General features: G+C 37.4%; 1 protein-coding gene across 1 annotated transcript in view; it reads left to right on the top strand.

The window, feature by feature from the left end:
- LOC309629284 (uncharacterized protein) overlaps positions 1-24,641 on the top strand; it is a 1,158,831-nt gene that overhangs the window by 569,793 nt on the left and 564,397 nt on the right. The window contains exon 8 of the mRNA XM_082393108.1: positions 14,135-14,280. Within this exon, the coding sequence (XP_082249234.1) occupies positions 14,135-14,280 (146 nt within the window). The remainder of the gene's footprint in view (positions 1-14,134; positions 14,281-24,641) is intronic.

Here is a 24,641-nt window from a genome sequence, read left to right as displayed (position 1 = left end):
CAGAGGCTGTCTTTTCTCCATTGTATATTCTGGCCTCCTTTATCAAAGATAAGGTGACCATAGGTGTGTGAGTTTATCTCTGGGCTTTCTATCCTGTTCCATTGATCTATATTTCTGTTTTTGTGCCAGTACCATACTGTCTAGATTACTGTAGCTTTGTAGTATAGTCTGAAGTCCAGGAGTCTGATTCCTCCAGCTCCATATTTCTTTCTCAAGATTGCTTTGGCTGTTTGGGGTCTTTTGAGTTTCCATACAAATTGTGAACATTTTTGTTCTAATTCTGTCAAATATGCCAGTGGTAGGTTTATAGGGATTACACTGAATCTGTAGATTGCTTTGGGTAGTATAGTCATTTTCACAATGTTGATTCTTCCAATCCAAGAACATGGTATCTCTCCATCTATTTGTTATCATCTTTAATTTCTTTCATCAGTGTCTTATAATTTTCTGCATACAGGTGTTTTGTCTCCTTAGGTAGGTTTATTCCTAGATATTTTATTCTTTTTGTTGTAATGGTAAATGGAAGTGTTTTCTTAATTTCACTTTCAGATTTTTCATCATTAGTGTATAGGAATGCAAGAGATTTCTGTGCATTAATTTTGTATCCTGCTGCTTTACCAAATTCATTGATTAGCTCTAGTAGTTTTCTGGTAATATCTTTAGGATTCTCTATGTATAGTATCATGTCATCTGCAAACAGTGATAGCTTTACTTTTTCTTTTCTGATTTGGATTCCTTTTATTTCTTTTTCTTCTCTGATTGCTGTGGCTAAAACTTCCAAAACTATGTTGAATAATAGTGGTGAGAGTGGGCAACCTTGTCTTATTCCTGATCTTAGTGGAAATGGTTTCAGTTTTTCACCATTGAGGATGATGTTGGCTGTGGGTTTGTCATATATGACCTTTATTATGTTTAGGTAAGTTCCCTCTATGTCTACTTTCATATGACAGTACCTTGAAAATACAGTAGTACCATACAACAGCTGGCATACAGGGGCTGGCATTGAGTGAACAGGCAAGAAGAGTTACTGACTGGAGGAGGGAGAGGAGGTGGGAGATGGTAGAGCTGAAGGATCTTCAGCATAGGAGATGGAGTGCATGCCGCAATTTCACTCATGCCTAACGTTGATGGCACAGGTTCTGGTTATTTGCTGGAACTGGATGCACATTTGCATCTTTGAAAGTTTGTAACTTGAAGGTTCGTAAGTAGGAGACTTACTGTAATGCCCTTCTTTGTCTTTTGTTATAGACTTTGTTTTAATGTCTATTGTACCATTGGAACAAAAATAATAAAATACCTAGGAATAAACCTACCTACAGAGGTGAAAGATCTATACTCAGAAAACTGTAAGACACTGATGAAAGAAATCAAAAATGACACAAACAGATGGAGAGATGTACCATGTTCTTGGATGGGAGGAATCAATATTGTGAAAATGACTATACTACCCAAAGCAATCTACAGATTCAATGCAATCCGTATCAAATTACCAATGGCATTTTTCACAGAATTAGAACAAGACATTTTACAATTTGTATGGAAACACAAAAGACCCCAAATAACCAAAGCAATCTTGAGAAAGAAAAACAGAACTGGAGGAATCAGACTCCCTGACTTCAGACTATACTACAAAGCTACAGTGATCAGACAGTATGGTACTGGCACAAAAACAGAAATATAGATCAGTGGAACAGGATAGAAAGCCCAGAGATAAACCCACACACCTCTGGCCACCTAATCTATGGCAAAGTAGAAAAGAATGTACAATGGAGAAAAGACAGTCTCTTCAATAAGTGGTGCTGGGGAAACTGGACAGCTACCTGTAAAAGAATGAAATTAGAACACTCCCTAACACCATACACAAAAATAAACTCAAAATGGATTAGAGACCTAAATGTATGACCGGGCACTATAAAACTCTTAGAGGAAAAGTTAGAGGAACAGTTAGCAGAACAGAGAGAGACCAGTGCAGAGGGTCTTGGCCACCTCACTGCAGTCCCCAGCCTGAGATGTGCATCTGCTGGTGTGTGCAGGGGCTGGGAGCTGAAACTCGGGCTTCAGAGCACAGACCCAGGGAGAGGACTGGGGTTGGCTGCATAGAGACAACCTGAAGGGGCTGGAGTGTGGTCTGAGCTGCAATGGGGGCATCCACAGGACTGAGCCTAGGTCTGCTATAGGAGCCCGATTTTTAACACAAGTGCTGAAGGGAGGCATGGGGCCCAGACATAGCGACCTCATTCTCGGTGTGCTCACAGGAGGCATGGCTCCACCTCTACGAACCCTGGGTGCACACAGACACTGGCAGGTTGCCCACACATGGAGAGGCTGAAATCTGAACCATCTCCTAGTGGCTGTGCCACCCCCGGATTTACGTGCTGCCAGCAGCTTTGTCAGCTCAGTGCCTGTGGGACATCTGAGCAGGTTACTGGTGCTCCCGTGGCAGGGGCAAATCCGGGGTTAGCAGCTGTGGGCTTTGCGGGAGTGTGCATGTGGAGGCAAGGCTGGGGTCTGGTCTGATTCTGTAGCTCCTGGCAGGGGGTCCAGGTGCATGACTATGGCGGCCCTGGTACCTGACTTAAGCAGATCTGTGCCAACAAATCTGCACTGGTGGCTGTGTGAGCACAGTGCCTGAGGGACACCTGGGCTGATTGCCTGCATTTGCATCGTTGAAGTGGGGCCAGGGGCAGTGCCAACAGCAGTGTATTTTGTGAACCCACACAATTGGGGGTAGGCAACACCACAGAGTGCACTTCCTGGTGGACAGCTCCTGTGGAGCAATACCCAATGGTTCCTCTCCCAGCAGAAGTGCTCCAGTCCTGCCTGCCTCACACCACAGCTCAGAAATGGATCTGGGGGCTTCTGCTCCAACAATTAGGGAGCAGACCCTACACTAGACAGGGCTGTGACAACCACAGAGCAAAGAGGAGGCCCCATTCAACATCCAGTGCCAGCTCTGGTCTTCACAACACTGATCACAGCTCTTATCAAAGGGATTATGGCCAGCACACACTGAGGAAAGACATGGCAGGCATCCATACTGAAAACAACCCTTATACCAACAATATTAATTTGAACAGACTGATCACTAGAAGTGAAATAGAATCTGTAATTTAAAAACTCCCTGCAAAGAAAAGTCCAAGATCAGATGTCTTCACTGGGGAATTCTATCAAACATACAAAGAAGAACTTATACCAGTTCTTCTCAAACTCTTCCAAAAGATGGAAAAGGGGGGAACACTTCCAAAGTCATTCTATGAAGCTGCCATCACCCTGATATCAAAACCAGACAGGCAGTACCAAAAAAGAAAATTGCAGGCTAATATTGATGAATATAGATGCAAAAATTCTCAACAAAATATTAGCAAACTGAATCTAGCAACACATAAAAAAGATCATACACCACGACCAAGTTGGATTCATCCCAGGGTCACAGGGATATTTCAACATATGCAAATCAATCAATGTGATATACCACATCAACTAAAGAAAAGACAAAAACCACATGATCATCTCAATAGATGCAGAAAAAACACTTGATAAATTCAACATCCATTCATGATAAAAACTTCAAAGTGGGTATGGAGGGAACTTATCTCATCATAATAAAAGCTATTTATGACAAACCCACAGCCAACATAATACTCAATGGTGAAAAGCTGAAAGCCTTCCCACTAAAATCTGGAACAAGACAAGGATGCCCACTCACACTAGTTCTATTCAACATAGTATTGGAAGTCCTAGCTACAGCAGACAAACAAGGAAAGAAATAAAAATATCCAAATTGGAAGGGAAGAGGTAAAATTGTCCTTATATACAGATAACATGATACTATATATAGAAAACCCTAAAGGCGCCACACAAAACTACTAGAACTGATGAATGAATTCAGCAAGGTAGCAGGATACAAGATTAACATACAGAAATCTGTTGCATTCCATTACACTAGCAATGAAATATCAGAAAAAGAAAGTTAAAAAAAAATCCAGTTTAAAATTGCATCAAAAAATACTTAGGGGACTTCCCTGGTGGCACAGTGGTTAAGAATCCACCTGCCAATGCAGGCGACACAGGTTCGATCCCTGATCTGGGAAGATCCCGCATGCCGTGGAGCAACTAAGCCTGTGCACCACAACTACTGAGCCTGCGTGCTACAGCTACTGAAGCCCATGCGCCTAGAGCCCATGCTCTGCAACAAGAGAAGCCACAGCAATGAGAGGCCTGCACACCACAATGAAGAGTAGCCCATGCTCGCCGCAACTGGAGAAAGCCTGCACGCAGCAACGAATACCCAATGCAGCCAAAAATAAATAAATAAAATATATAAATGTATAAAAAAAATACTTAGGAATAAACCTGACCAAGGAGGTGAAAGACTATAATGCTGAGAAATATGAAACATTAATAAAGGAAATTGAAAATGATTCAAAGAAATAGGACGATATCCCATGCTCTTGGATTGGAAGAATTAATATAGTTTAAATGGCCATACTGCCCAAAGCAATCTACAGATTTAGTGTGATTCCTATCAAAGTAACTGTGACATTTTTCACAGAACTAGAGCAAATTATTCTAAAATTTATATGGAGCCACGAAAGACACAGAATTGCCAAAGCAATCCTGAGGAAAAAGAACAAAGCTGGAAGCATAACCCTCTCAGACTTCAGACAATACTACAAAGCTACAGTAGTCAAAAGAGCATAGTACTGGCACAAAAACAGACATATAGATCAATAGAACATAATAGAGAGCCCAGAAATGAACCCACATACCTAAGGTCAATTAATCTTTGATGAAGGAAGCAAGCATATCCAGTGGAGAAAAGACAGTCTCTTCAGCAAGTGGCATTGGCAAAGCTGGACAGCTGCATGTTAATCAGTGAAGTTAGAACATTCCCTCACATCCTACACAAAAATAAGTTCAAAATGGCTTAAAGACATGACATCATAAAACTCCTAGAGAGAACATAGGCAAAACATTCTCTGACATAAATCATAGCAATGTTTTCTTAGGTTAGTCCCCCAAGGCAATAGAAATAAAAGCAAAAATAAACAATGCGACCTAATCAAACTTATAAGCTTTTGCACAGCAAAGGAAACCATAAACAAAATGAAAAGACAACCTACAGACTGGGAAAAAATATTTGCAAACGATGCAACCAACAAGGGCTTAATTTCCAGAATATACAAACAGCTCATACAAGTCAACAACAAAAAACAAACAACCCAATCAATAAATAGGCAGAAAACCTGAACAGATATTTCTCCAAAGAAGACATACAGATGGCCAATAGGCACATGAAAAAATGTTCAACATTGCTAATTATTAGAGAAATTCAAATCAAAATCACAATGAGGTTTAACTTCACACCAGTCAGAATGGCTATCATTTAAAAGTCTACAGATATGCTGGAGAGGGTGTGGAGAAAAAGGAACCCTCCTACACTGTTAGTGGGAATGTGAATTGGTGCAGCCACTATGGAAAACAGTATGGAGGTTCCTTAAAAACTAAAAATAGAGTTGCCATATGATCCTACACTGCCACTCCTGGGTACATATCCAGAGAAAACTCTAATTCTAAAAGATACATGCACCCCAGTGTTTAGAGCAGCATTATTTACAATAGCCAAGACATGGAAGTAACCTAAATGTCCATTGACAGATGAATGGATAAGGAAGATGTGGTATATATACACGATGAAATGCTACTCAGCCATAAAAAAAAATGAAATAATGCCATTTGTGGCAACATGGATGGACCTAGAGATTATCATATTAAGTGAAGTAAGTCAGACAGAGAAAGACAAATATCATATGATATCACTTATTTGTGGAATCTAAAATATGATACAAATGAACTTACAAAATGGAAACAGACTCACAGACAGAGAAAAATTTATGTTTACCAAAGGGTAACAGGGGAGGAATAGATTAGAAGTTTGAGATTAGCAGATACAAACTACTCTGTACAAAATGAACTGTATAGTACCAGGAACTGTACTCAATATCCTGTAATAAAGCATAATGGAAAAGAATAGGAGAAAGAAATACATATGTATAACTGAATCTCTTTGCTGTACACCAGAAACTAATACAACATTGTAAGTCAACTATACTTCAATAAAAAAAGAATTTTAGAAAAACATATTCTATAAATTAAATACTAATTTCAATGATTTTTATGTCAATAGTAATTATCTTCTGGATGCAACAGCTGAAAATATAATTTTTCAGGATTTTTAGTTATTTTTAAATTATCAGATTTATATTTTCTTGTCATTAATTGATAGTTCTTTGGACTTAAATAATTTCTAAGCAAGATAAAATACTGAAAAATTGGTCATCATGCATAGTTTTACTATATATATACATTGTTTTAATATACATATAAATATATATAATGCATATTTAATATAATATATGTGTATTTTACATATATATATTCCTGTGTTTTTTAATTTGATATGTTATAGAGTTGCTATACCTTTGTGTGAGAATACTGTGATATGCCATTCAGATCTTCTTTTAGGAATAAAATATTTATTCATTTAGGAGCAGAGAGTGCTAATAAAAGAAGACCCTTATCCCATTTGGAGGAGTGCCCCAGTTAAAGAAACCTGACTTGCCCTTGGTCACATCTTCCAGAGACAGCTTATATTCAATGACTAATCAAACATGGGCATATGAAGGTCCCTTTTATCAATTTGGACCTCTCTCAATGGCTATCCCAGTCCTGAGATGTGTGGTCACCTGTGGCCTTCGTGATACTTGCATCCCAGCTCTACTTCTCCCCCTGCTCAATACTGCTTCCTTCCCCCTGCTTCCACAGGTCTTGATCCTAAAAGCACTCCTTGATAATTGTTGTTCATGCTCATCTCCACTTCATATTCTCATATTCTTTTCCTTTATGCATTGTTACAAGATATTGAATATAGTTCCCTGTACTATACAGTAAGCCCTTGTTGTTTATTTTACATAGAGTAGTTTGTATCTGCTAATCTCAAACTTCTAATCTGTTCCTCCCCCACCCCCTTTCCCCTTTGGTCACCATAAATTTGTTTTCTATGTCTGCTTCTGGGGAATCCAAACTAGGACACTTTGGGTCTATCTATATACCTACCTTGTTATCTTTATCTTCATTATCTATCGATCTATCTATTGATCTATCGATCTAGCTATCCATCCATACACTCTAAGAAAGTGTAAAAAGGATGTGTGCACTTACAAAATTTTTGATATACCAAATGCTTGTAACAGCTCTCACTACCTATTCTCTAGTTCTCTGAAATAAAAATCAGTTATTTCATTACCAGTTGTAATGTGCATGAGTGATTACGGGTCTATGAGCAATAGTGCCAAATTTTTTGACTGTGTATGTAAGATTATGAGATGTGTTTTTGTTTATCAAGAAAAAATATGAGCTAATTGGTCTTATAGAAACACGTGTTGATGTAGAACAGGCTGTACCTTGGTAAATCTTGAGAATGTAACAGAGAATTTTACCGAGGAAACTGCAGTCAGTGATGTGAGGATGATACTTGGCAGAAACTTCTGAAAACAGAGTGTAGACAGAATTCTTTGGCACCTAAACAACGATTCAGGAAGGATGACCAATGTTAGTTACAACTAAACAAACCTTTCTTATTTACCAGTCTTTGTCAAAGGAGGGCTATTGAGCCGTATTTATTTTTCAAAAGACAGAAAATAGATGCAGTTGGCCGAGGCTCCAACTCTGATTTATTTATTACCCTTTTGCACATATCATACAAATCCAGAACCTTATGACTATCACCATTTTTATTGGAATCACTAGCAGTAGCTTTATAATTTCTATTAACCCAAGTTTCTTCATGGCATGATCTCTGTTTATCACTTCTGCTTCATCTCTTGTGCTCTTCTTTCTGTCACACCCTGCCACCAACCCACAAACCACCAATGTCACTTCTGATAGTAAAATACTCTGTGCTCTTGCTTCAATACAGTTAAGTGGTTAAAAGGGTAGACCCTGCATTTGGTCCAGCCCTACATTTATTCTGCCACTTCCAAACTGTGTGTCTACAGTAAGTTACTTTCCCACCTTGTGCCTCAGTTTCCTCAACTGAGAACCATGTTAGTACCTCACTTGGATGTGGAAAGATTAAGTGGAGAGTGCTTGGTTCATAGTAGCTTACATACTCTTTGGTGCTGTGTTATTTGGTAGAAATTACATATTCTTGTTTAGGGTCTGTTCTGTTCCGTTTTGCTCTCCAAACCTATTACTGTGATTGGGAGTATATTAAATGTGTGTGCTTAAACATTTCAAGTTCTACTTTATGAATATGTATGATAAAAGGAATTCATTTTGATAGTGTACTTGTACATGTAGATTACTGCATAACTGTTGAGAAATTAATGAAAATTTTATTAAAAATGTTCCTGTTGCCTGGAGACAACACAGATATTTGAAAGTATCTCTACAAATTTTGCATTGAACAACTGAGGTTTATGAGTGGATTTGTTTCCTCCTATAAAAAAAATTAGATGTGTAGAAGGCCCCAAGTAAAGTCTCTTTCCTTTTACCTTGACTGGTTCACTACAGGGAGGACATTCTGGAATTCTCTGGTAATCAGGCCTAGGTGTGATTCAAGAAGAGGGGCTGACCTGTGTGAGGAGACTGAAATGCTAGTTCACATTCAGTTCCTCACTCTGGCTGTTATTACCACTAACGGAATTGGTGTGTGCCCAGCCCAGCTGCTGTGTCCGTATCTCTCACAAACTGCAGAAAGGCTGCAGGATGTCTTTAGAGAAGTAGATATTTGTTTTTCCAGGGATTAATGGCACCCTTCTTTGTCTACGTAATGGATCTTACACTGTATATTTTAGACTTATTGAGCATTACTTAATTCCTATAATGCGTGCCAACAATGTGATTAAAGCTGATTTGCACTAGATCATTTGTCAGATTACTTGGTTACCGGTTAGCCTCCCCAGGTACAAATTTCCTCTTCTAAGCACTAAAAATAGCATCTTTACAGAATCCTCAAAAATGCATACTGTAAACCAGTTGCCACATCCAAAAATGAAATTATTTATTCAAGTATTTTATTTGCAACTGAATGTTTGACAGTTGTGGGAAATAGCAACATAACAAATATGGGGAAATGTTTTGGATGTAATTTTTGCTCTTTTGACACTTAATTTGCTGTCATACATTGACTTCAAAACCCTCAGAATCCCAAAACATTCCCTTCATTTGTTTATTTTCCTTGATTCCATGTTAGCTTTCCCTGACTTCCCACAGACACTGTATTCTATTCACTTTTCTTCACATCTAAATTTTTATTTTCCTAATTCCTGTGGGAAAAAGTGAACAAACCAACATAGCATGCATCAGTTAACCAAAAGACCACCCAAATGTGATTATATATACCTATATAAATATATAAAGCCCAAGACTATCACTTGTTTTTTTCTGCTCACTCAGCAAATCAGTCTATATATCCTCATATTGATTATTTTCTTGTCATTCTTTCTCTACTGTCTTGGTCTGGGCCTCATCGTTCCCTGCCCATGTTATTGCAATAGCTTCTTAACAGGTCCCCCTGTCTCTAGTTTATCCCCTCACTAGGTTCTTCTATTCAGCATGGCCAGTATAATTCTCCACTTTCATCTTGTCATTTTTTTGCTTAAAACCTGACAATGCCTATTATTTATTTATCATAATGAAACTTTTCAGCCCTTCTAACTTAAAGTCAAATACTGAGTTCTGGCCAGCAGAGTGTGGGCAGAGGTGATGTGCCCATCTCCATGCCTGGACCACAAGACCTTCCACACTGTTGGCCACATGCTTTCTCTCTTCCATCATCTGTTGACTGAATGTAGGAAATCCAGTGGAGAACTTGGAGGTGATAGGGGATGGAAGAACCAATAAAAGAGTAGGGTCTTTGAATAACTTCATGGTGCAGAGCTCCTTGCCCCCAAATCCCACTCTTGCCATTGGACTCTTATATAAGCAAGAAAGAAAATTCCATTGTGTAGAGACAGTGAGGTTGTTTTGGGTATTTGTTGAAGCAGTTAGCCAGTTATCCTAATATGTATCAATTTTGCAATAACAGTGTTATCAGTGCAAATCAAGATTAATGAGCTTGCTGGGAGGTTATTATTTGTATTTGGGACTTTTTGTGCACAGTTTTTTCATTAGTTCCTTGCATATGACTTTTGAATATAATTGTCTTTTTACTTTTATAATTCTTTAAGCAAGTAATTTTTAATCCTGTTTTAGAGCATTCGAAAATGTCTATTCATTTTTTCATTCATTCATGGATGTAACAAACATTTATTTAGCATCTATTTTGTCCTAGGTACAAAGAAGAAGAGAAAAAAGGTTATATCTTCAATATACTTTTAAAAAGTTAATGGTATATTACAGTCTTATCCTGAGCCCATTTACTACTTAATTTTTACGCTCAGCATAAAACCTTGACATTACCACGCTTCTCAGTGTCCCAAGGGATTAGGATCATTTTCAGTTCTTATCTGAGACACCCAGAATTGTTCTGTTGCCTGATTCTTCCTAGGGTTTGATGGCAATGGAAGTTTTTGTTTGTTTGTTTTTCATTATTCCTTCTGAAGGAAAAATTATCTTTTACTGAATTCCTACCCTTGTACAAAATCAATATAGGTTTTCTTTTGCAAGCACCCATTACTTTAGGCATTCCTTTTCATGGCTTGAGCACTTTGATGGCTATACCTTACTAAAGAAAGCACCTCCCATCACTCCTAGAAGCTGAGTTTTTGTTGAGTAACTAGGTCTAGGGACAGAAGAAGGAAATCACATCTTCTGACATGGTCCAGGACTGAAAGAGTGTGTCATTCTTGGCCAATTCTCTTTCAACCATTCTTCTCTCTGCCATCTGATAAAATCTATCTTGTATCTGAGGGCTTAAAAATGACATTTACTAGCTCCCCACTATGGAATTCACATTTTGGACAAGTACAGGGATGTCAAGAGGGTCTTGACACTTTATTTCAAAATCTTGTTTTGCTTCCCAATAGCACCAGTGGCTCATTCTTCACATTTCCTGCTATAGGAAAATATATATGCCAAGAGCTTTAGATTTGACTCCTGGGTTACTTAAAATGCCGAATTAACAGGTGAGCTTGGTCAATGCCATTCTCAGGTGTGTGTAAGATTGTTAAACAATCCCTGATAATATCTTTCACAACCTTTCGGAGTGAGTAGAGGTTGAGGCATGTCAAGAAAGGTCAAGAAAGGGGAGAGGGAGGTTAAAAAGAAGCCTGATATTTGGTTTCTGAGCCTGGCTCTGGAACCAGATCTAACATATATACACTACCAAACGTAAAATAGATAGCTAGTGGGAAGCAGCCGCATAGCAGCAGGAGATAAGCTTGGTGCTTTGTGACCACCTAGAGGAGTGGGATAGGGAGGGTGGGAGGGAGACGCAAGAGGGAAGAGATATGGGAACGTATGTATATGTATAACTGATTCACTTTGTTATAAAGCAGAAACTAACACACCATTGTAAAGCAATTATACTCCAATAAAGATGTTAAAAAAAAAAACAAAAAAAAAAATAAATAAAAGCTCTGGGAACCAGCGCCAGCAACCACAGAGACCATGCTGCTAACCTTTGTTTTCCCTATACGTTAATGGGCTCAATAAAATGATGACACTTCACATTGTATTGTCATTGCCTGTTTATGTTTGTCTTCCATGTTTGAAGGAAAGGACCATGTGTTACCTCTGAATCTTGAAACAAACACATTCAATAAAGTTTTGGTGGCTAAGGGAGTGAATAAGTGAAGTGACCTCTACATTTGACCATCATTGTAGTATAACAGGATGATGTAATTGAACTATAGACTTGATCACGTATGAATCCTGTGCTCCCATTTAGGCTTTTTACAGAATAACGGTGGTAAAGGAAGAAATTAGTAGCAAGAAAGAGGAATGAAGGGCAGGGTAGTGTAGATGAGGAGGAATGGGTGAAAGTTAATCATTAGAGAACAGAAGAGATTGAAAGGTGAGAGGAGATAAGATTTATAGATGGGGATGAGAGAGAGCTATGGAAGAGACGAACATGTTGGTGGAATCAGCCAGTAAGCATCCAGGATTATAGTCAGGTAGTTCTCTGACCCACCAAACAGCATGTTGTGAAGATGTAGTACAGTAAACCATGGAGTTTCTCAGAGGGAAGCTGTTCCATAGATATGAAAGTCCGATTATTCCATATTATTATTTTCCTTTCATGTTGGGAGGATGTACCAGTAACAGTTGGAGTCTCCTTTCAGCCAAATAGCTCCCATATGTTACATAATTCTGCTGCTGATTAAAATCCTATGGAAGATTCAGGCTGTATCTGGAACAATAGCAGCCTGAATTCGATTTATCAGTCTTCAGGGGAAGAAAAGATAATCAAATTTCCCCCTTCAGCAACTTTGGGACCATGCCATTGCCGAGATGACAATGGATGTGAGTTGTACTCTTTCTGTTTGTACACCTGCTGCCTGTTAATCACAAGTTCCTGGCATTTTGTGAGATATTTTTCCCTATTCATATCTTATGGGCTTTGTCATTTAAAGGCAAGGGCATTTCTGTAAAAACTGTTACTGAAACATGTATGAAAAATTAGGGAGATCAGTAGGGAGACAGAGTTGTGGATGACGTGAGGAATAACACAGTCTTTAGTCAGAGAAATCTGGGTTTCAGTGTGCTTTTTAACATTTTAGTATGTGACCTGGACAAATGATTTAAGTCCTCTGAACTTTGATTCCCTTATCTGTAAAACGGGGATAATGATATTTACATCAGATGATTATTTTATGGATTAAATTACATAATTTATGTTTGGCTGTGCATTCTGGAAAAATCTAGGTAGTGAGAACTGCGAAGAACTCTCGGCTCGAAAACACCATTCAAACCCCGGCCCTCAGAGACTTGGCCAAACTTTAACATGGCTTCTAGCAGCCTAAGACCTCGTGTCCCTGGGACAAACAGCCCCCTTTGGAGTTCTTGTTTTGAAAAGCTCAGGGATGTCAGAAGAATTTACTGTTTGTTCTAGCCAACACCAGGTCTCTTCTTAGAGCATCTACTAAGAAAGTCTTGCAATTGTGAATCCTTCCTCTGAACCTTTAAGATGTAGATGTATCTCCCATAACTCAGAAGTGTCTTTCTCAAGGACCTGAAAACCATTCCTTTGAAATGTAATAATCAGGAAGGCCAGGGGCTCTATCTCCTAGACTCTGGGAAGATAGGATCCTAACTTTAATAATTGCCACGTAGCAGAGTCAGCTGGCTGGCCTAATCATGTTTACACTGATCAGCCCTTAGTAATTTTGAGTCCCTGCTCGCTTCCCTTTTCTACACCGTCATTCTGCCTTTAAAATCCCAGTCACCACTGTGCAAATCAGAATGGAGCTCAGCTCTTTCGCCTACTGTCAGTATTTCCTGAATAAAATCTGTTTTCACCACTCTAACTAATGTCCGGCTTTGTTTCTCTTTGGAAGTAAAGGCTGGCTTTGTGGTAACACCTACCAAACCTCTGCCCCCAGGTCTCTTTTAATGGGATATGTGTGTGTGTGTGCGTGTGCGCGTGCCTGCGTGTGTGTGTGTGTGTGTTTTCCGAAGGAGAGAGTGAGGTTCAGTCTTGTCAGGAAAGGTCATGGGAAGAAACTGGGAAAATGTGAGAAGGCTGTTGTGTGTTTCCTGACTGTCTCTGGGGAATAGGCTTGAGGGTTAGTTTCTTCTCATACATTTTTCAAAGGTCAGAAATATAACTTAAACAAGCTTTCATTATTTTAGCTTAAACCAAAATGGAATTTAAGGTGGATCCAACTTAGGACAAGGTGGGATGCAGATATTTAAAGGATGAAATTAGGGCTCTATTTCTTCCCCTAGATTATGCTGTCCAATAAAATGCTCTGTGTTTACAGAAATGTTTTATATCTAAACTGTCCAATATGATAGCCTGTGTGACTATTAAGCACTTGAAGTGTGGCTAATAGCAACTGAGGAAATGAATGTGTTAACTTAATTTTAATGAATTCAAGTGTAAAGCCACCTGTGGCTGATGGCTGCCCTGGTATAGGGCACAACTGTAAATCATGCTGTGCTTGCCTCTTCTTGGCTTTATTCTCAGACCGTCTCCATGTGGTGTCAATGGCTCCTGGAAACTGCAGAATCCGTTGGTCCTCAAATAATATGATCTCACGGAAAGAGAGAAAACCATCTCTTCTTCAGCAGCCTTATCCATCCCTGAGAAGGATTCGAATTGGCCTTGTTGAGGTAGGTCATGATGTGCAAGAGGGTGGACACTCATGGTCCGCCCTGAGTCACATCCTGTTGTGGGCCATTCAGTTCACGGTCTTCCAGAATTGCTTTGAGTTTGAGAGGAACAGTTATCAAATAGTGGTTAAAGCAAAAGTAGAGCAACTTTTTGAGACAGGGCAAACGTAGTGATACCTTGTGGCCTTGGTGACAGAGTGCTGCACATTGTTGAGGAATGGAACATTTCTTCCTCATCGCAGAGAGGATCTGGCACCTAAAGTCCCGGTCAGGCAGCAGCATGAACCATACAATTTATAAAGCACTGTCCTCAGAACAACAACAGTAGCATCCAGTACACATTCAAGAAATCTTATGTACAGAGAGCAATAAAAAGGTAGGAGAGTAAAAGACAGTAAGAACATGGCAGGTGTTACGTGGCCCCTGTAACGGGCATTCTGCTTCCTGAGCACATGACAAACACTCTTTAGGAACTCTCAGAATGCTAGAGAGGATCTGATAGGCAGCCGGAATACCTGTGAGTAAAGGTGAGAGTTAAATACAGGAAATAAGGCTTTACTATTAATGTGACAATAGTTGTGTTCAAGGGCTGGTAATGCTGAAGTATTTGAATTCCATATTTAAGCACTTGGAACTATTAGGTGCTCACATTTTACCTGCCATTACCAGTGTATGCGCATACACAAACACAGCCTACATTCATTCCTCCTTGAATAAGTACACAGTTTTTCTGTGCTTTATTGACGTTGGTGGTATGCTAGAGTTAACTTCAGGATTTAGCATATCCTTTAGAACTATGAGGGTTCATTTTCTGAAACCCTAAGAGTTAGAAAAATCCACTGTTGAGAATGTTGGAAGCAAATCTATAGACCAGGACTAACATTCAGCATTGTACAACATATAGCCATATCTTTTATTAAATATGAAATGATTTTAGACCTGTTGTATATATAGCAACTTCCCCGAGTCTCTCAAGTTTCCTCCTACCCCTTATTGCTTAAGCCACTTCTGCCTCTTGCCACAATCCAGCAATTGAAGGGTTGATTCTCAACACAGGCAGGGGCCTCCGGGACCAAGGCACTCTAAACCAGCTTATGTTCAGATTGGTTAGTGGTCTTGCCATTCATTTTCTCTAAAATCCCAATTGCTAAGCACCATCTTTGGCTCCTTGGGAAAACCCATGATGATTGTTCATGTTCCACTAACGTTTTATTTTGCTTGTGTTTATTCATCCACCTAAATTGTTACTGATTTGCTGATTACATAACTTTTACATCCTCTTGTGATCAAACAGTAATGGAACTTTTAAGATATGTTGCCTCGTTTTAGGGAAGCTCTAAAGTCTTTGCTTTATATCAGGTGAATATATTAAGAAAAAGGTGTTAAAATTTGATTTTGTAATGATAGAATGCACAGTGAGAATCTGAAAAAAAATGTGGCAAGGATGCCAGGAGACCAAGTCTTTTCTAAAGAAAACTGCCATTGGTAACTGTAAGTTAGACAGTCGTGATTAAAAATTCATGAATGCGTAGGGGGTACAAGCAACTGGGACGAAAACTGTGATCAATAGGCTCCATCATTTCCAATATAATCGCCTCAAGTCCTTGCCTTATAGGTGAACATGTGGATCATCGGTTGAGAAATTTGTGTTGTGACTGGCTGAGGATGCTCATTTTCTGTCGAGAATTCATATGCCAATGGTTTGGGCTTTCCTTCAGGAAATGAATATTCACCTTCTTTACCACAAAACCAATTTCTATCCATGGTTTTATCTTTATGATATATAAATCAGTGCCTTGTCAAATACACACACACACACACACACACACACACTTTGCATTATAGTTATTGGCATACATAGGTTGATTTAGTTAGGTTATGATAAAATTGTTTATGGAGATTTCTGTGGAGGCTAAGTGATTGAAAAGTTTGGAAAAAGCTGTGGCCTTAATTCAAGGCAGTTTGGATCAATAATTCTGAAGGCAAAACTGTAGCTATTAATAAGCCTAAAACCTTGAGAGAAACAGAATTTTTCAGCTTTAGGCCATAGGGAATAAGAACACATTGTTTTGCAGTGTTTTTATGGTTTAAATTTTTGAGAGCTTCTGCAGTATAAGTCTCAACTCTTTTGCTGGGTGATAAACTCATCATGCTAGAGATGAAGCAATGAGTTCAAATAGGTTTTTGACTTCTTTAAACCATCTTCCCTTTTTGCTCAGATATGGATCAAAAACTAGAGAGGTGACTCTTGTTTCCTCTGCCTCATTACCCTAAAACTGTGAAGAAAATTTTAAGTTTGTAAATTCCAAATGTGAATATCTCAGAGGTCAAATTTCTCTAACTCAGAATCATGTCACAGAACAATAATACATGAGCCAGCAACTCAGATCTATGTTTCTTTAGTTAGATTTGTTTACTGAGGAAGATTATGGCAACGGCTATGACTTCTGAAAGTCCAACCTCAGCATTTGAGAGCTATTTACTATTTAATTAATTAAATTTACTATTTAAGTAGATTAAATTTACTATTTAATCAAGTGGCAGAGCAGCAAACTCATTTTGAGTAAGATATTAAAAAGAAGAAAGAAATGTCATATGTCATCAGCTGGAATAATTTAACTTGCAAATCAGATGTTGGCAAGAGCTAGTTGACAGCAGATGGCTCAACTCTTCTGTGTTTGACTCCAAACCTATCCTTTCCCATTTTGCGTTGGAAATCTAATTAAAAGCCTTTTTATCACCATCAGATTAATTATAAACATGCCTTTTTATCTGGTAGGAAATTGACCTGTGCTTAACAAATTTCCCCCCAAACCCTCTATTTTCCAAGATTTTCAAGAAGAATTTTTTTCCAAACTTATTTATCCAGACTAAATGCACCTAATCTTTATAGGTTAAATCCCATGAGCTACTACTTAGGCCAAATATGAGTTACTTATTTACTATTTAGGACATAAACTGATATTAACTTAAGAGTAATTGCTAATTTAATTTCTTTACTTCTAGTTAATTTGATGAAATTCATTGAAAGACAACTTTCTTCCAAGTAAATAATTTGCCATGGCAAATAGAATCTTATAAAGCTTAATTTTAAAGTATTTTATCATATGGTGGTGCAATTAATATCAGAAAAAAGGACATGTGTTTCATTAACTTGTCTGTCACTCCATGAGTTTATGATGTGAGAACTGATACTTCTGTGCCATCTGTTTGTATATGACCATAATAGAAGCCGTACATGCCAGCGGACTGAAGTATTTCCATAGAGTAAATCCACAGGTATGGGCTCAACATTTCGATAAGTGTTAGATTATTTCCCACACATAATTTTGTCATTATTAGACTAATTATTGTAGTAATGCATAAATTTCGAAAAAGCTAGTGCTATAAAAATGGGCAGGAATGAGTATATTTCCTCAATATACAAAGGAACTGTGTATTTCAGTGGTTAAAATAAAAGAGAGAAAGTGATCATCTGGCTTTTACTTAGGATGTAGAAAGCTGGAAAGAGCATCATTACTACCCTTACAATGAAAAAGAGAGATAATCTGCAAATTAATAGTTGTCCTTGAATTTATCAGAAAGTTGAAGTTGTAGAGCAATCAACTAACTCAAAATCTAAAGAAAAACATTCTTCTGGAAGGAGAAGCAAAATGTGAGCAATTTCTTTCCTGGGGAAAATGTTAAACCCCATGCAAGCTATTCATGAGAATTCAACTAAAATTTCTGACAAATTACTTCAGACTGACTTTGGACCAGCATGAGTGTATGCAATCTCTTGGGAGCTGCAGTCACAAGGAGAAATTGCACATATGTACACGATCTTCTCCACAGACCTCACCATGTATGTACTTATAAGAGAGATTAGGGGCTGGGTTGGAGACCTGAGAAAGCCTCTATTTTGGTGAAGGTATGGGAGAGGAGAACAACAGCTCTTGTGGAAAAGGTGTAAAGCCTCACCTAGAACTTTCTCTCTTATCTTCTTTATGGGGTAAAAGCTTAAGCTGATGTGGGAAGGACAACAAATATTGTCACCCTCAGGCCAGAAGTGAACATGCATTGCAATTAGGTGAAGGAAAAAACAAAACACCATCTGCCCTTAGGGGAGGGACAGAAAAACACCCTGAGCCTAGACCACTTAGAGCTCTACCTTCGGGGGAGGAGTATGACCACAAAAAAGGCCTCATATCCAAGATCTGGACACACAGTGCCTTCCTCAGATTGAGGTTGAACCAGAACAACAGAAAATGATTCCCTGTTCCCTCTCTTCCACTCTTCTTTATCAGGCTGGCAAGTGACCTATAGCAGTTGTCATATGTATAATGCTGGGAGAAGGGTAAAGTGAAGAGAGAGATCTTTTCTCAAGCACAAAGGAAAAGCCTGAAACTGAGAGGTGAGCAGACCTTGAGAAAAAAATCTTCTGAAAAAGTATTCCTCACTCTAAGTACAAGTTAAAACCAGAGAATTTGAAGCTTGTGGTACCCTGAGGGTAACCGTAGAAACCAAAATAACAAAAAAAAATAGACTCAGCTCAATTCCTGACTAGACTGACACAAACTCTTATAATCCAAAGAGAAAAGGCATTCCTATTTCCAGGCGTAAATACTATTTACAGTCATCTCTACTCTTCCACACAAGATATTCAGCTTTCAGCTAAAATTCAGGGCATACAAAGAAGCAAGGGGGAAAAAAGCAACAATACACTGTCAAGAGACAAAACAATTAACAGAACCAGATCAAATATGATTCATATTTTAGAGTTAAAATAGCTGAATAATGTGACAAAGATTCTGGAGGAAAAAGTGGACAATATGCATGAATAGATATGGAATCTCAGCTGAGAGATGGAAACTATGATAAAGAACCAAATGGAAATAGAAGAAGTTAAAAGCATGGTTATCGAAGAGATGAATGCCTTTGATGAATTCATCAGTACAATCAATACAGTTAAAAAAAAAAAAAAAAGAGTAAAGTTGGAGATAGGTCAAGGGAAGTCTTCCAAACTGACAAGCATGAAACATAAAACCATAACAGTTCTTCTAAGAGCTAAGGAACAGTAGAAAATGGTACAAAATAAATGGAATTGGAATCAGAGAGAAGAGAGACTGAGCAGAAGAAATGTTTGAATAGATAATGACCAAGAATTTTTAAAAAGCAGTAAATTATAAAAACTATAGATCTATGAAGCTCAGAGAACACCAAACAATAAATACTTCCAAACACACCTAGAAACATAACTGTTCAAACTGCTACAACCTGAAGACAAAGAGAAAATCTTGAAGGCTGCCAGATAAAACGTGCACATTGTATACAAAGAAACAGAAGTAAGGATTGGAACAGACTTCTCATCATGAACTATGAAATCTAGAGACAAGGGAGTAACATCTTAAAGTGCTGGAATGACAACAACAAAACCTGTCAGCCCAGATTTCATACTCAAAGAAAATATTTTATAGAATTGAAGGAGTGCAGAAAAAAACAAGAACTGAGAGAATTCCTTACTAGCATACCTATTATTTATTCCTTAAAGGAAGTTCTTCAAAAATAAGGACTAAGATATCAGACAATAACTAGGATCTACACAAAGAAAGAGTGCTGGAAATGGCATTCATGAAGGAAAAATTAAAATTTAGTTTTCTTATTTTGAATTTCTGTAAAAGATAACTATGAAAGGCAAACATTGTATCAAAGTATTACATGTTTATGGTATATATAAAGTAAAATGCATGACAATAATAGCACAAAGGATAGGAAAGGAATTTAAATTACAATGTTGTAAGTTCCTTATAGTGCATGATTAATTACATGTGGATATTGTAAACTCTACGGCAGTCATTAGGACGTGTAAAACTTTTCAATAATAACCCCAAATTGGAGATAAGTTAGTAGATTTAAAACCAATCTATTTAAATAATTACATTAAATTTAAACTGTGAAAATATACCAAATAAAAATTAGAGATTTTCAGATTGGATAAAAAAGTAGCACCCAACTATGTCCTGACAACAAGATCTACTTTAAATATAATGAAATAGATTAAAGTAAAAATATGAAAATAATATAGTGTGAAACCACTAATCAAAAGAAAACTAAAGTGTCTATATTAATGCCAGACAAAGTGGACTTCAGAATAAGGAATAGTACTGGGACAATATTCATAGTGATAAAGGGGACAATTCAATAAAAGGACAGTAATCTTAAATATGTATGTACCTAACAACAGCTTAAAGTATATGAAATAAAACAGATAGAACTGATAAGAGAAATAAACTACAAGTAGAGTTAGAGACTTCAACTTTAAGTATTAGATTAAACAAATAGGAAGTTGGTAAGGAAACAGAAGATTTCAACAACACTATTTACCAAATGGATCTATTAGATACATATAGAACACTTCAAATCACAGCAGTAGAATACACATTTTTCTCAAGAGCATATGGAACTTTCACCAAGATAGATATTATTCAAGATAGACCAATAAAGAATCAAAATCATTTAAGGTTTGTTCTCACATCAAATGGGATTTAAACTAGAAACCAGCAACAGTAAGATATCTGAAAGATTTCCAAATATTTGAAAATAAACACTTCAAAATAGCCCATGGTTCAAAGAGAATGTCACAAAGGAAATTCAAGCATGTTTTGAATCAAATGAAAAAAAAAGTTCTATGTGTCAAAATTTGTGGGATATAGCTAAAGGAGTTTAGAGTTAAATTTATAGCTTTTAATGCTTTTTATTTGAAAAGCAAAATTTTTTTTAAATTTTTTTTTTAAATTAATTAATTTTTATTGGAGTATAGTTGCTTTACAAGGATTTTTTTTCCTATTATAGATTGTTTATTATTTGTCAACAACATTTATGAAGACCATTTAAAAATTTTGTTGAAATACAGTAAGGAAGATCTAAATACATGGTGAGCTATAACTTGTTCATGGATATGAAGAGTTAGTATCATTAAGATATTAATTCCTCCAAAATTGTCCTATGGATTACATGTAATTTCATCCAGACTCCTTATGGGGCTTTTCATGGAACTGGACAAGTGAATTCTACATTTATATGGAAATGCAAAGAGCTAAGATGATCCTGAACAAAAGCAAAATAGAACTTTCCCTACCAGACATCATGATGTAGTCACAAAATGGAATAGTATACAGCAAAGAAAATGAACAAACCACAGATATATGCATCAATATGCATGAATCTCAAAAATATTAACATAAAAATATTATCATTGAGCCAAAACAAAAAAAGCCACAGATACATAAAATATTCCAGTTTACACATTTAGAAAACAGGCAAGTGGAGCTATATTTCTTAGGGATACATACACATGAGATGAAACAATGAGGAAAAGCACAGGGATTATTAATAAAATCCAGAGTAATAGCTACAAGGGACTGATAATAATTAAGTTGGGTGGTGAATACACAGGTGTTCATTTTATTATTCAAAGTGTCTTCTTACACATTATTCTCTTTGTGTATATTTTATAATAAAACAATTCAAAAGATGGAATGCTCAGAAAATAGTGAGTCATGTTGAAACCCTAAACAAAGAATGTATTAAATTTTGCCATGCTTTTTTAGAATAGTTTAAAAAAACAACCATAACTGAAAGGGAACAGGAGGGGTCCCTCAAAAGTAATGCTGTCCAAAATTTAAAACTCCCAATTTTTTTTTAACATCTTTATTGGAGTATAATTGCTTTACAATGTTGTGTTAGTTTCTGCTGTATAACAAAGTGAATCAGCTATATGTATACATATATCCCCATATCCCTTCCCTCTTGCACCTCCCTCCCACCCTCCCTATCCCAACCCTCTAGGTGGTCACAAAGCACTGAGCTGATCTCCCTGTGCTATGCAGCTGCTTCCCACTAGCTATCTGTTTTACATTTGGTAGTGTATATATGTCAGTGCTACTCTCTCACTTCATCCCAGCTTACCCTTCCCTCTCCCCATGTCCTCAAGTCCATTCTCTACGTCTGCATCTTTATTCCTGCCCTGCAACTAGGTTGATCAGAACCATTTTTTTTTTTAGATTCCATATATATGTGTTAGCATTCGGTATTTGTTTTTCTCTTTCTGACTTACTTCACTCTGTATGACAGACTCTAGGTCTATCCACCTCACTACAAATAACTCAATTTTGTTTCTTTTTATGTCTGAGTAATATTCCATTGTATATATGGGCCACATCTTCTTTATCCATTCATCTGTCGATGGACACTTAGGTTGCTGAAAAGCGAAGTTTTAAATCAACAATTTAAGATTCCACTTCCGGAGACTAGAAAAAAAAAAAGAGAAAATTAAGCCCAAAGCAAATATCATAGAAGAAATAATAACAGAGCAGAAACCAATGAAATTAAAAACAGAAACATGAGAGAAAATTATAGTAAGCAAAAGCCAGTTTCTTGAAAATGACAGTAAAATTGATGAACCTTCAGTCAGGTTAACCAAGTAAAATGAGAGACAACACAAATTGTAAATATTGGAATGAAAAGGGGTACGTTACCACAAACCTTGTAGACATTAAAAGAATAAGCAGAGACTACTGTAAAGAATTCAGTGCACATGAGTTCAACAATTTATATAAAATGGACAAATTTCTTGAATGATAAAAACTGCAAGTGATCACTCAAGAAAAATAAATAACCTGAATGGATCTATAGATCTCTGTAGATTTCTATCCATATATAGAATACATCTACAGCATTTAAACAACCTGCCCTTTGCTCCAGAGAAAGACACTGTCTCTCTCCTCCATGGCTGTTCACTATAAAAACATTCTTGAAAGATAGTATGAAACAAAGACAGTAAGTTCCTCTGCTTATAAGATGTGAATAAATGCAAGAGACCCATGGAAAATTGTCTCCTAACAGGATTGAGATGACTTAGGGATGGTTGAAATTCTGTAGACTCTGGTTCTCCTTATATCATATGTGTAGCTCTCCAGAAGTTCCAAATGAGAAACTGAGAGCCTGGGAATTTTCTAGGTCCCTTGTTTTTTCGATGGTCTTGAACAACAATTTCTGTCTCGTTAGCAGTGGAAGATTACAGAAAAATTCATTCTGCATTTCAGCGGTTTTTAATCTAGCTTAATTCCTTGCTTCTTGTTGCTTAATCAAATATATCAAAGTGAAACCTGCAGCATCAGGCACACTTTCTGGGTCTCCCTTCTCTCCAGGATCTGGGATCCTTGTGGATTGGCAGCTATAATTTTTTGGTGTCTTTTGTCCCACGAGATTATTCAAAGCTCTTTTGACTTCTCTGCCCCTTAACAGAAGTCATGAGACTCCTGGGTCAGAGTCAAAGGACAGTTTCTTTTAGCAGTGTGTCATAGCACAATTTTCTAGTTTTAGTTTTCCAGACCCTGTTACTCAGATGTGGACACAACGAGCGTCAGTTGACACCTGCACACACAGAGGGGTGTGTAGTACCCTGACTTAATTCTTGACATTTAGTCTCACTCCAGGAATTTCCTGAGAGAAGAAATGGCCAACAGGTTGTCTGCTCACCTCTCTGTGGTTCCAGTGTCTCTGTGATTTTGGCTCCTGGAGTTCTAGAAGCCTCAGCCAGTCTCTAATGCCTTAAATCAAAAGCTTCTTTATTTTCCTTTTACCTGGCTCTTCTACTTTTTCCTGAGAGGACTACTGGTTTCTGCAAGTAATTCCACCTTAGCTGCTTGCAAGATTCTTCAATTTAGTCACACTTCGAATTATATTACATACTAGTTTCTTGTTTATTTTCCGTCTTCTTTAGGAATATAAGCTCTGTGAAATCAGGTTACTTTGGTTAATTCTTCAGTGAATCCCCAATGCCTTGAAAAGCACATGGCAACTGGTAAGCATTCAGAAATATTAAGTAAGTAGACAGCTGGACTCATTTAGGTGAAAAATGATAAAATCACAATTTAAAAAGTTTCTAGCTGGATGTCTGCTGACATATCTAATCATTTCTACTTCTACCTATATCTCTGTTATTATATATTTTCTCAGTAAAAATAGCTCACATTTTAGCATATAAATTTATTAATGCACAGATATGTCTTTAGCTGTAACTAGGGGGAGATGCGTAAATGTTCTGTGAGTTTAGACATAGATACCTTTTTCTCTATGACCTAAAAGAAGGTGTAAGTAGAGATTATTTTGTGCACACATCCTGTTTCTTCTCCTTGTAGAGTCTTTTCAACTCTCTGCAGCTTCATGCTTGCTGTCTTCTTCCTTTGATCAAAATTACACTCATTTTGGATCCAGTTAAAAAGTCACCTTTTATAAAAAGTCTTCTGAGACTTTTTCATGGTAACTCAATTATTCTCATCTCCATGCTCCCACAGCTCTGCATGCGTTTATCTGTTACA

This window comes from Balaenoptera borealis (assembly GCF_965194805.1).
Source record: "Balaenoptera borealis genome assembly, chromosome: 5".
NCBI lineage: Eukaryota > Metazoa > Chordata > Mammalia > Artiodactyla > Balaenopteridae > Balaenoptera > Balaenoptera borealis.
Note: the sequence above shows the minus strand (reverse complement) of the source record. Positions and strands in the feature narration are given on the sequence as shown.